Below are 12,565 nucleotides of genomic sequence, written 5' to 3'. Positions count from 1 at the left end.
ATGCATAACTATATCTCTATACGATTTGCGTAGATGTTGGTCGCCAGGCGCTCCAAGCATTTTACTTAAACTAAATTTTAACTGTAACTTAGCTGGTAATTACTATATATATACGTACGATATTACATGAATATGAGATATATAACTATTATGAATAAACTGAAAATGTAAAACTCTCGTTGTTTTGCCGTTTTATTTATTTTTGTTTGTTTTACTGCCTAACAGAGCAGTCGCTTTTATTCTAGGCTCTAAACACAACAACAATCATATATATTTATATATTTATATATTTATATATATATATGTATATATATATTTATATATATATATATCAACACATATATATGTAGCACAAGAAATGGGCAGGAAATGGAGTTTTCTCTCCGAAATGGCAGCCATTTGGCTGCTGCTGCTGATCTACGTGCTGCTGCGGCAGCTGAACAAGGCGCTGAACAAGATCGTAATGCGGCGAGCGGAAGCTGCTGGCCGTTTGAAGGCAGCAATGGCAACAACCATTAGCTATGGCAACACCGCAGCAACAGCAACAACAACATCAAAAACAACAGCAGCAACCGCAACTGGCCAATCAACAAAACGCAGAAGAAGCAAGAGAAGTCGAGCCGCTGCCGCTGCCGCCGCTGCTGCTGCCGCTGCCTCTGCGGCTGCTGTGCAGGTAAATTGAAAACGAAATAAAAATTTATTCCAATTGTTTTGCAGGCGCAATTAAAAAAAAGCTTCGCTCTCTCTCTCTGTGTGTGTGAGTGTGTGTGTGTTGGCAAACCGCAAATGGTGACATTGCGCAAATAAAAAACAATTTACGATAAACATCAAATTTCCACAAATTACCTTATATTTTACGTGAGTTGCGAAACAGATTGTAAACCACACGCAGACACAAGCTGCACACACACACACACACAGAGACAACAAAAAAATGGCAACAATAATGGCAGCAGCAGCAGCAGCAGCAAAAAAAAACCGCGACGCGCTGATTTTACAGCACGTTGAGCATTCGCCTCGTTGGCCATTGTTTGCACTCAGCGTAGCAGGGGTCAGGGTTCAGGTGTGTTCTCTCCCACCACCTCGCCCTCTCTCCCTCTACCTGTCTCTCTTGCTGTACGTACTTTAAACGTAGCAGACACGCCTACACTTAAATTTCGAAATTTGCAATTATTTTTATTGCTCGCCATTTTCGCTTGCTGTTTGCGCTGCGGCTTTGCCTTTTTGCCAGCCACTCGACGAAATGGCAACAGAAGTTGGGGCCGAGGGCAGTAGGTGGATAGCAGTGGCGACAGTCAAGTGTGCTGGGGTCGCCACTTTGTAGTACCCATCATAAATTTAACAACAAATAAAAACAACAAGCTCTAGTCGAGCTTCTCTGCCTGTGAAGCTTTTCTATTGCCTTTCATGTGAGCTTCCACTTTGGTCTAAGATAAAAATATTTAGATAAATATTTTTTTTAAATATTTCTTAGTATTTTATATTAATGATTATTAACATTATTATAATTAAAATTATTTATTATTATTTTTATACCATTTTGTCAATTGAATTTACATCTTAAAAATTTTTTTTAAACATTTTTCGGTTTTTTTTTAATATATTTATTTTTATTCGTACCAATATTAAGCATTAAGAATTTTGATTTGTTTTGTCTGATTTTTTCTTAACTTTTATTTTTATTTGACTATTTTCTCGCGTTATTTTGTAGTATTTAATCAGTATCTTATTATGTCTGCTTTGCGTATACGTGATATATTCTCAATCTATATGGATTCTTGCATATCTGAAGCATTTGCCTTAGCATTTTTGCTCTCAAGCATAAGTAAGAAGTCCACGATATTATAGAACTCATACGAGCAGAAATAACTAGACTCAATTCCATAAATCTATTCGGTTCTCTAAGCTAATCAGTAATAAATTGCGAAATGCTTCCACTCGCTCAGGCCAGCTGTAATACCTACAGGGTATTCAGATGTGAATTGAGATAATGCACATATTTTAAAATGTATCTGCCACTCTATTTATAATGTATATATAACTTTATTATGACAGCAGAAATTGTCATGTGTTTGGCATCCGATAAAGGCCAACATTTCTACTGCTGCTTAATGCATGGGCGTTGGCTTCGAACATTGTCACAAATAATGTTTTTCATTGGAATATTTACTTCATATATTTGAAAAGTTGGGGCTCGCTGCTCTTTTAATGTCAAGGCTATTTTCTATAGTAAATCAAATGCCCCAAAAGACCTTGCGTGTGTTGATAAGCTACTAAAGTAGCTTAAAGCAAGCCAGCAAGCAGCAGAAAGAGTGAGTTTTAGCTGAAGCGAGACTGTTTGACATTTTGCTTGCTATTTTAGTAGCTGCCGAAGGTCAGTTTAATCATTTTTCAATTGAAGCCACAATGACCTCATCGAAAATGGGCTTAGATAGATCAAAGACTTCTCTATCTCTGCAACTCCAATGACAATTTCCAACTGCAAATGCCGCAGGGAACGATTTCTTGGTCTTTCTCTGAGCTTTCAAATTGCATTTCCCAGCTACATATGCGTTAAGCTAACAGCCAGCCCCACACACAGAGAGAAAGTACTTAGCTATGTTGGCAAGCTGCTCTAAATTCTAGAATATGTAGCTTTCTGCTTTAGCCTGCTCTAATTGTGCCCGTAGGTCGCACTGTTTTCAGTTGTCTCAGTCTTGGACATATCACATTGTGTTTGTCGCTGAACAGTTCAATAATCCCCGAGTCCTGGCACAGACTGGGCCAGCAGGCAAATAATTAGGCGCATCTTTGGCTTAGGCGCGGGCAATTCAAGCTAACGCAGACTACAGCAAAAATGTGATAAGTAGCCGTAAAGTAGGCAACAAACAAGTGGTCAAAAGCAGTTGCCGTTGCCAGTTGCCAGTTGCCAGTTGCCAGTTGGCAGTTGCCTAGCAGTTAGCAGCAGTCAAGGCCTCGACAGGCGGCTCTGCGCCTCCAATGTAATTAGAGAGCATTAGGATTAGGCTTACAATTTTCCGCCTATAACAAACTAGCCAAGGGCCAGGCACAGAGGGAGACCGAGTCTGAGCTATATTTGTGGGGGAAGCTGCAAAAACTTTTCACAAATAAATCAACTTTATGGTGCGTAACAGCAGAGGCAAAGAGGACGACTAGGGATCAAGTCCACAGCGACAGCATTTAACTTGCGCGCACTGTCAATGGCCCGCGGCAAGGTGAAATACGTAGAGGCTGACAATAAAAATAGGTGCCCATACTTTAAGTTACAGGTACAGATACAGGTACAGGTGGAGATAAAGACACAAATAGAGATACGAGATAGAGATAGAGATATAGATATAGATATAGATATAGATATAGATATAGATATAGATATAGATATAGATATAGATATAGATATAGATATAGATATAGATATAGATATAGATACAGATATAGATATAGATATAGATACAGATATAGTCGATTCGCATCTAGCTCTCGATCTCGCTCTAGCTCTCGATCTCGCTATCGCTATCGCTCTCGCTCTCGCTCTAGCTCTCGCTCTCGCTCTAGCTCAGCTCTCGCTATCGCTCTCGATCTCGCTCTCGCTCTCGCTCTCGCTCTCGCTCTCGATCTCGCTCTAGCTCTCGCTCTCGCTCTCGCTCTCGCTCTCGCTCTCGCTCTCGCTCTCGCTCTCGCTCTCGCTCTAGCTCTCGCTCTCCTCTCAGCATCTCGCTCTCGCTCTCGCTCTCGCTCTCGCTCTACGCTCTCGCTCTCGCTCTCGCTCTATCGCTCTCGCTCTCGCTCTCGCTCTCGCTCTCGCTCTCGCTCTCGCTCTCGCTCTCGCTCTCGCATAGATATAGATATAGATATAGATATAGATATAGATATAGATATAGATATAGATATAGATATAGATATAGATATAGATATAGATATAGATATAGATATAGATATAGATATAGATATAGATATAGATATAGATATAGATATAGATATAGATATAGATATAGATATAGATATAGATATAGATATAGATATAGATATAGATATAGATATAGATATAGATATAGATATAGATATAGATATAGATATAGATATAGATATAGATATAGATATAGATATAGATATAGATATAGATATAGATATAGATATAGATATAGATATAGATATAGATATAGATATAGATAGATATAGATATAGATATAGATATAGATATAGATATAGATATAGATATAGATATAGATATAGATATAGATATAGATATAGATATAGATATAGATATAGATATAGATATAGATATAGATATAGATATAGATATAGATATAGATATAGATATAGATATAGATATAGATATAGATATAGATATAGATATAGATATAGATATAGATATAGATATAGATATAGATATAGATATAGATATAGATATAGATATAGATATAGATATAGATATAGATATAGATATAGATATAGATATAGATATAGATATAGATATAGATATAGATATAGATATAGATATAGATATAGATATAGATATAGATATAGATATAGATATAGATAGACAGATAGACAGATAGGCACAGATTCAGATCCAGTTACAGTTGATCATGTCGCCCTTCCATTGCTAAGGACTAAGTTCCTTTGATGCGAAATAATAGTTTATTGAATTGAAAATTCGCCTTCAATGAATAATCCAGGCGCTAAGCTCTCTATTCAGTTCTCCCTGCTCAGTTTCCTTCTAACTCTCTTTTAAATGGTTTCTTTACGGCTTTTGCTTTAGCCATTGACAACATTAATTGATGAGGCGTCAGCATCAGACGCGCATTTGCATGCACTTTTTAAGCACGTTAAGAGCCAAGATGAAATTGCGCCGTCCCTTGCGCTCGCCTCTTGAGCAGCTCACTCCCTCGCTCGATTGCAAGGCCAATGGATTGGCAATTGGCGAAGAGCGACGCGACAGAACCGCAAAATCTAATTTGGCCCAAACCACCAAAGCAATTAAAGTTGCCAAACGGACGAACGGTGTGAACCACTCAAATCGAGTGTGCGAGTGTGTGTGGGTGTGGGTGTGTGTGATGGACAATAAATACACTTCAAATTTGCACGAAAATTTACCGTTGATTTACGCGCATTCTGCATTCGCTCAATTTGGCCAACAAATGCGACGCGTTTTAATTAATTTTCACGCAACAAAAAATTTGATTCTTTCAAAAAAATTAAAGCACATCTTCGCAGACATGCACGACTGCATGATACTCGTCCAAATATTGAAATATTAGAAAATCATTAAAGAGAGAGAGAGGGAGGGAGAGAGGGAGAGAGAGAGGGAGAGAGAGAGGGAGGGAGAGAGGAGGGAGAGAGAGGGAGAGAGAGGGAGAGAGAGGGAGAGAGAGGGAGAGAGAGGAGAGAGAGGAGAGAGAGAGAGAGAGAGAGAGAGAGAGAGAGAGAGAGAGAGAGATAGAGAGAGGGAGAGAGAGAGAGAGATAGATAGAGAGAGGGAGAGAGAGAGGGAGAGAGAGAGAGGGAGAGAGAGAGGGAGAGAGAGAGGGAGAGAGAGAGAGGGAGAGAGAGGGGAAAGTGTGATTGCAAAGGAAAGAGAAAAGAAACATAAAGGAAAGATATGGTACAATCTAGAAAAAAGAGAGAAAGAGAAGGAAAAAAAGATGAAAGGATAGGTCGAAAGGGAGAGCGAAGAAGGGACAGAATAAGAGAGAGAAAGAAATTAAATAAAATACAGATAAAAAGAGGGAAGGATATGGTTAGCCGAAGGTCTGAGTATCAAAGAGGAAGGCAAGGGGAGATCAGAGATGAGAGAGAGAGAGACAGAGAGAGATGCAGGGAAAGAGAAATGGATTTTTAGAATTTGGATACAGAACAGGGGAAGAAGGGAAATTAATTAAGAGGCAGACAAACATTGAGAATGAGGGAAATAAAAGAAAACAGCAAAAAAAGATATATATATATGATGAAAGAGATCAAATTAATCAGAGAAAGAGAGAGAGTAAGAGAGAGCAAAAGAGCAAGATCAAATAGAGATGCAGGTAAAGATTTCAAGAAACATTCGATTATCGAGCTTTAAGTACTTAGCTAACAAACAGCCCGACCAAACCCCATATACCCCTTTGCGCTGGCTAGGCGAGCATATAACACTTTTTTTGGTAGCCTGCATACAAATTACAATGCATGTGGCCGAATAATTTGGACAAACTGGGCTTACGCCCACATTGCTCTCTTGCCCCTTGCCACATGCTGCATGCTACCTGCCCCAACCAGTTGCTGTTGGTGGCATATGGGGGCTAAAATGTGGCTGCAATGCCGCAAATGCTCAGCCACAGTCATAATTTAAAACAATTTCAAATTGCCAGCATTCGCGAGCTGCTCGTTTCGTTTCATTCGCTTTCGTTTCGTTTCAGTTACAGTTTTCATTCCACATTTCTCATTTTTCCATTCATATTTTGTTTTATTTCTTTGTTTCTCTTTTATTCACATATTTTTGCACGCCTCAAAGCAGGCAAAGCAATTGCAATTTAAACTATTGCACAGCGATTGACACTATTGAAATTATATATATCGATTTGTGGTTCCATCGATGTAGTTTTTGTCGACGAAATATTTTATTAAATCATAGATAGAAAGATTTATTGTATCTGAAAGATACACGAGGGTAGTCTCACAACTTCTAGAGAAAATAGAAGTAATTTTTGAATAAATTTAATGATTTATTCTTATTTATTTTGTAGTTTAGAGAGGTAATTTTATGGACTCCCCTCGTTTATTGTGGGTCTTCTGTCTTATTCCATCCCTTCCCTTTTACACTCGGTTTCAATCTGCCTCTGTTTCTTTCCCATTACCTCTTCACTCGTGCTCTCTCTCTCTTTCTCTTTATCGTTGTCTGTTCCCTCTCGCTCTCTTACTTAATTCTCTTTTTCTAGATCTCTGGATTACTTTCTCTGTCACTCTCTTTATTTCATGTCTATCTCCGTCCCTCTCTCTCTATTAATGTCTCTTTTTTCCGTATCTCGATCGCTTTTCTTCTCTGTGTCTATATATTTCATAATGCTTATCTTCCTCTGTCTCTCTATCTTTCTCTGTCTTTTTAAATTTCTTTCTCTTTTGTTCTCTCTCTCCCTCTCTCTATCTCCCTTTCCTTTTCACGCTCTCTTTCTCCTTTTCGCTGCTTGTCTCTCTCTCCTTTTAGCTTCATCTTTCTCACTCTCCGTCCTTTCTGCTCTCTTTCTCGCTCTCGCTGCCTCTTTCTCTGTAGCTCTTCCTTTCTCTCTCTTTCCCGCTCTCACCCATTCCTGCTCTCTCTTCTTTTGTAGTTAGTGTTAAATCTTCAACTCATCGAACAATACGCTCTCTTGTCGCCAATAGTTTTTATTTTCTTTATTGCTGCACGCCATGGCGAGTTAACTTTGTAACAGGGCGTTGCCACGCCCACTTTTAAACGCTCTAAGCATCGTGGCAGCGACTGGCCGTCAGCTGTCGCAAGTCTCTGGAGCGCGTTCGGCTCGCATCAACTAGCCCGTTGTTTGTTTTAACGATATTAACCGCGTGGATAGTCAGCCATTGGTCACGCCCATAACGCCCAATGTAATAAAACTATAAAGCGAGGAGCCTAGAGATGGGCGCGTGCTGTCCAGCTACAATTTAGCCAGGCACTGAATGAGTGGGAATAACTGTGGAATGACTCACAGAAGGGTTGACTGATTGATTGATGAATTAAATGACGGAGCTAGAGATTGGCTGACTGACTGACAGAGAGAGTGACGACTGATTGACTGACAGAATGAGAACTGATTGATGAGTTGAGACTTACTGAATGACACGCTCACTGGTAAACTTCTCTGATTGAAAGCTGATTGATGGCTGAATGACAGACAGACTGAGACAGACTGATTGACTCGACAGCAGTGAATATTGATTGAGCAGTTGAATGACGGGTTGACTAACTGATAAAATGACTGAAGGATTGAAGACTACTAACTGAATGAGTGATTGACGACTTGAGTGACTGACTGCTTGATTAACTGAGGAAATATGAACTACTTGATTGACAGGCTGATTGACCGATTGATATTGGTTGAAAATAGTGATTGATCGCCTCATTGATAGATCAGCTAAATAACTGACTGAATACACTTATGAACTTATGAACTAATGACCGACTGATTAACGCGTGATTGACTTATGGAAAGAGTAATCAAAACAAAAGCTGACTGATTGATTGATCAACTGAACAACCAGTGTATACACTGATTATGTACGAGTGACTGATTCGCTTCCCGAAAACGTGACTTATAGAATAGCTGACTGATGATAGAATTAGCTGAGTCAACAACTAAGCGATTGACTAACTGCCTGAGAGGGAGATTGCCTCAAGTTACAGCAAAGTTTTTTGCATATAAAAAACTTGAAAAGTGCTCAGCACGATATTGGAAAACTTAACGGCATACGATAGTTCAGTTATGTGCGTGTTAAACACTCACGCGCTCATCAATAGTTTGTAGTAATGGCCGCCAGGCGACTCAAGCGCCATCTGTTGGCTGCACGCCGAGGCGCTGTTCTGTAGACGTTGTTGTAGTTGTTGTCGTTACTGCAGTTAGCAGATATTGTTGTTGTCGTCATTGTCGCTTTGCACATTGCATTTTATTGACCATAACTGACTTTGTCATTGTATTTCCCAGAGCTGAAGGCGAAGGCGCATCGTCAAGGGGGCGGGGAGGGGAGGGTAGCCATCCAGCAGCGTAGACGATGCTGCAGCAGCTGTTTGGCCATGTTTCCTGTTTGTTGTTGCATGTTCTGTTCCTGTTGCTGTTGCTGTTGTCGGGCAGCACTCGTCTCATTGCTCATACGCCGCGTGGCCGCGTTTTTCGCGTTGTCATCAACAACACCAACAGCAGCAACAGCGCAGCAGCAGCAGCATTTGCTTGCTACGCCCGCAGGAGTTAGCGAGGCTCGTGTGCAACATTGTTGTCTGCTATACCCTGTAATAATTGAACGACTCCAATGGGATATGATATTTTGTGCTTACAGCCAGCAGCAGTCCTTGGATTTCTTCTATTGCTACACAGCAGCTGCTGGTCGATCATGCGCCGTTTGTTGTTGTTGCAACTGTGCAGCACGCGCACGTGTTGTAGCCGAGCTTAGCAGCTTTAGCTGCCTGCTGGCATTAAACTTTGTGTGTGCTTCTGCTGCTGTTGCAGCTCTGATGATTTTGTTAACTTTGCTAGCAGTTTATCGTGCGTCTTGCAATTTGTCAAACAATGTGTCACATGGCTTCAGTGCCACCCCTGAGGCTGCCGCCTCTCTCCCCCTCCCCCTCTCTCCTCTCTGTCGCTCCTCCACATTAATTAAATGACTTTCAACTTTTGTGTGGATTTTGCATGCATTTTGCATTAGACAAATTAATATGAAAATCTCTCGGCGCTTGGCTAATTAAGCCCCTTGTTAGTCTGCCTCGTTTCAAATGAGGCACACACTTTACAACTGTGCTACGTGCCACCAGGCGCACAGTCAACCCCAAGCGAACTCATCAGAGCTCCCAAAAAAACTGCACTCGTTGCTCGAGTCGAGTCGCTTGCCTTATCAGTGCCATAAACGGCTTATCAAGCGGGCAACAACAGCAACATTTCCTACACTCAATTGACACACTCGTGACCCACAAAAGCAAACAAGCGCGCTGACAAAAAAGTGCGAAAAAATATACAAATATCAAATTGAAACCGAAATCGGAGAGTCCAAAAAAAAATTAGCACTTCCATCATAAGGGAAACTCAAACAGTCCAAATGCTCTACACAGCTATGAATATTTCAATAACATAATATTAAAATGAAGAGTAGATATTGAAGTCTCTTTCTATATAGTATTACCTAATATTATTATGGAAAGAACAAAATTTATTTCTCTAGATGTTTCTGTTTGGGCTGTACAATGATATTCAATCGTTCAATCACTCAATCAATCCAAGCACTGACAAATAAGTTACCCAAGTTACCACTACATATATATATATATATATACATATATATGCATATATATCTATAAATGCAATGTGATGTATCATTACTTATCAATCAATCAGTTCATCAGTCAATCAATCAGTCAATCAATCAACTTATCTCCATGAATAGATTGCTGTTCCAATCTACGTCAACGTACTTAACCAATTTTTTATAATACAATTATATTATATTGCTCTACAAGTTTGCTTATCAATCAATCAGTCACAATTACATATAAATTACTTCAAAATCATATATCGAAGTTATATACACAAAACTTATCTAAATTAGCTATTGCAATATTATATCACATTTCTCATCAATTAATCAGCCAAGCACTTCAGCTCGAATTATTATATATTTATATATATTATTACTTTATTCTACGTCAACGAAAACTTATTTAATTTACTTCAGTCAATCTATACTGTCTTCATTAAAGAGTTTTATGACGTTACTTATCAATTAATCACTTAACACTAGAATTTGTATAGATTAGAAAACCTTCATACTAAGAAAGAGACTATCTTAATCACATATATTGCCTTATATATAAATATATATATTGCCTTGTTTTATAACATTTCTCATCGGTCAACCAGTCAATCAATTAGTTCAGATAGATAATCTAATTAAATACACTCAGTCATTCAGACCTTTAATATATAGCAATAGCATCTACCCGGTAATTTACATGTGACCCACGTTTTATTTATAGCGCATGCAATCGTCGGTTATTCACACACTGTGATATTCCCCCGTTTTTTATCAATTCAAAAAACATAAAAAAACCTTCCAATAAAGCTGACCACTAGAACAATGAAAACTGAGAGAGGAACAAGAGCAGCAGCAACGATTGTGCCGTGTGCTTAAACATTTTATCATCACTTAACCAATGAGTAAATGGAATTTTATTTTTATATTGTGTACTTCGTGCCTATTTGCATTTGACAATTCGCCCCAGCCCCTTTTCCCCTTGCTCCTCTGATAAGGCTTGGGCTCTGCTATCAGTGTTTAAGTCTGAGGAAAGCTCATAAAAATAACGTTTGCGATTGTTTTTATGGCTGTGTTTGTGTTTGTGACTGGACAATGAGTCATTTAAAGCGTATAATGCTTAGTCTGAGGTGAAGTCCACAGCTCTAAATGCTAATTATCTGCAGGCATAGGCTATATAGACTAGCATTTGCGCTACAGTGAGCATAGTATGTGTTAATTAAGAGAATATTAAGTAGGAAATTAAATTTCCATATAATCGAATCCTACATTACTAAACACGTAGATAAACTATTAATGTTTTCAAGTATATTCTCATGTTTGTTTCTTCATATATGAAGTGCAGCGCATAGAAAGATTAGAACAGTCTAAACACAACTTTTCGACAACAAACGCTCAGCTGTTATCGTTTACTCTCTCCTATTCTTGCTCTCTTGTTATGCTGCGCTCTCATCATTTTGCTTTGGCAATTCGCTGCGTTTGCGGCGATTTGCTGGCGGCTTGGTTTGCTGTTCAGTGTGCCATCGATTTTTCCACTCGCCGCTTCGACAAATTCGCTCGTCGCCGTTGCCTTACTTGTTGTCCTAGGCCAAAGCCAGCTGACGACGGCGAAAACTTCGGGTTCGGCTCCCGCTGCGTCGCTTCGGCAAACGTAACACGCTTCGTGTTGTTTACGTGATGCATTTGACACAAACGCCACGTTTCTGACTACTGCAGCGGTTGCAGTTGCAATTAGATTTTAATTTTTGTTGTGCCGCATTTTGTTGCAATTTATTAAACAATTTCCCAGTGTTTTGCAATGCGAAAACGCAAACGTAAAGAAAAACGCGTCGTGATAAACAGAAATCAAATCAAAACACACAAAATCCCCTATGCATTTAAGCAAGGCGTTGCGGCAGTGAGTGAGAGAGCGATAGAGAGGAGCGCGCGTGAGAGCGGAAATTGAGGCTGTCACGAACTTGCCGCATTAGCACAAAGCAAAACGCAACTACGACAATAACAAAAACAATTAAAAGAAAAGGAGCATAAGAAGGCGAAACAGATTTGTATAAATTGCAACGGAAGTGCTGCTGAGGTTTGTAACAGCCAGCTTATGTTTGTGTGTGTGTGTGTTAAAGAGAGACTGTGCGTGCGTATGTGTGTGTGTGTTTGCTTTCGCTTTCGTTTTCGTTACAGCAAATTGTAGTAAATTGCGCTTTTGACACAATTTGGCTCAAGTGTTTGCGTCATTATTTTTCGCTTTCTCCCTCCCTCTCTCTCGTTATAATTGAAAACTGATTTAGGCAAAGGACACACACACACACATACAGATATGCCTCTCATTATGCAGCGCGCGTGACTCACTGTGGGCGATCCATGCCGCCCTTTCATTTTTGTTGCCGTGTCCAGGACAACCAACTAAAACAAATTTATGGCCAACAATTAATTTTAAGCTAAAAATTTTTGAACAAACGCCGGGCCATGCCACACCTTATGCCGCCCCGCCCAAGTATTTCAATTAGTATAAAAATAAAATACTTGGGCGATAAAAAATATTGTTGCTAATTTGTTTTATTATTGTGATTTATGTAGACGCCGTGGAAAA

The 12,565-nt window shown here is 39.4% G+C and overlaps 1 protein-coding gene across 1 annotated transcript in view; it reads left to right on the top strand.

Annotated features, from left to right (window-relative positions):
- Positions 1-320: 320 nt before the first annotated feature.
- The window catches only part of LOC111602169 (protein cappuccino), a 41,469-nt gene continuing 29,224 nt past the window's right edge, over positions 321-12,565 (top strand). The window contains exon 1 of the mRNA XM_023319127.2: positions 321-673. Within this exon, the coding sequence (XP_023174895.2) occupies positions 359-673 (315 nt within the window). The 5' untranslated portion in view covers positions 321-358. The remainder of the gene's footprint in view (positions 674-12,565) is intronic.

The sequence above is a fragment of the Drosophila hydei genome, unplaced genomic scaffold, assembly GCF_003285905.1.
Source record: "Drosophila hydei strain 15085-1641.00,03,60 unplaced genomic scaffold, DhydRS2 tig00000172-arrow-pilon, whole genome shotgun sequence".
In the NCBI taxonomy this organism is placed as follows: Eukaryota; Metazoa; Arthropoda; class Insecta; order Diptera; family Drosophilidae; genus Drosophila; species Drosophila hydei.
This window is presented reverse-complemented; position numbering and strand designations above follow the sequence as displayed.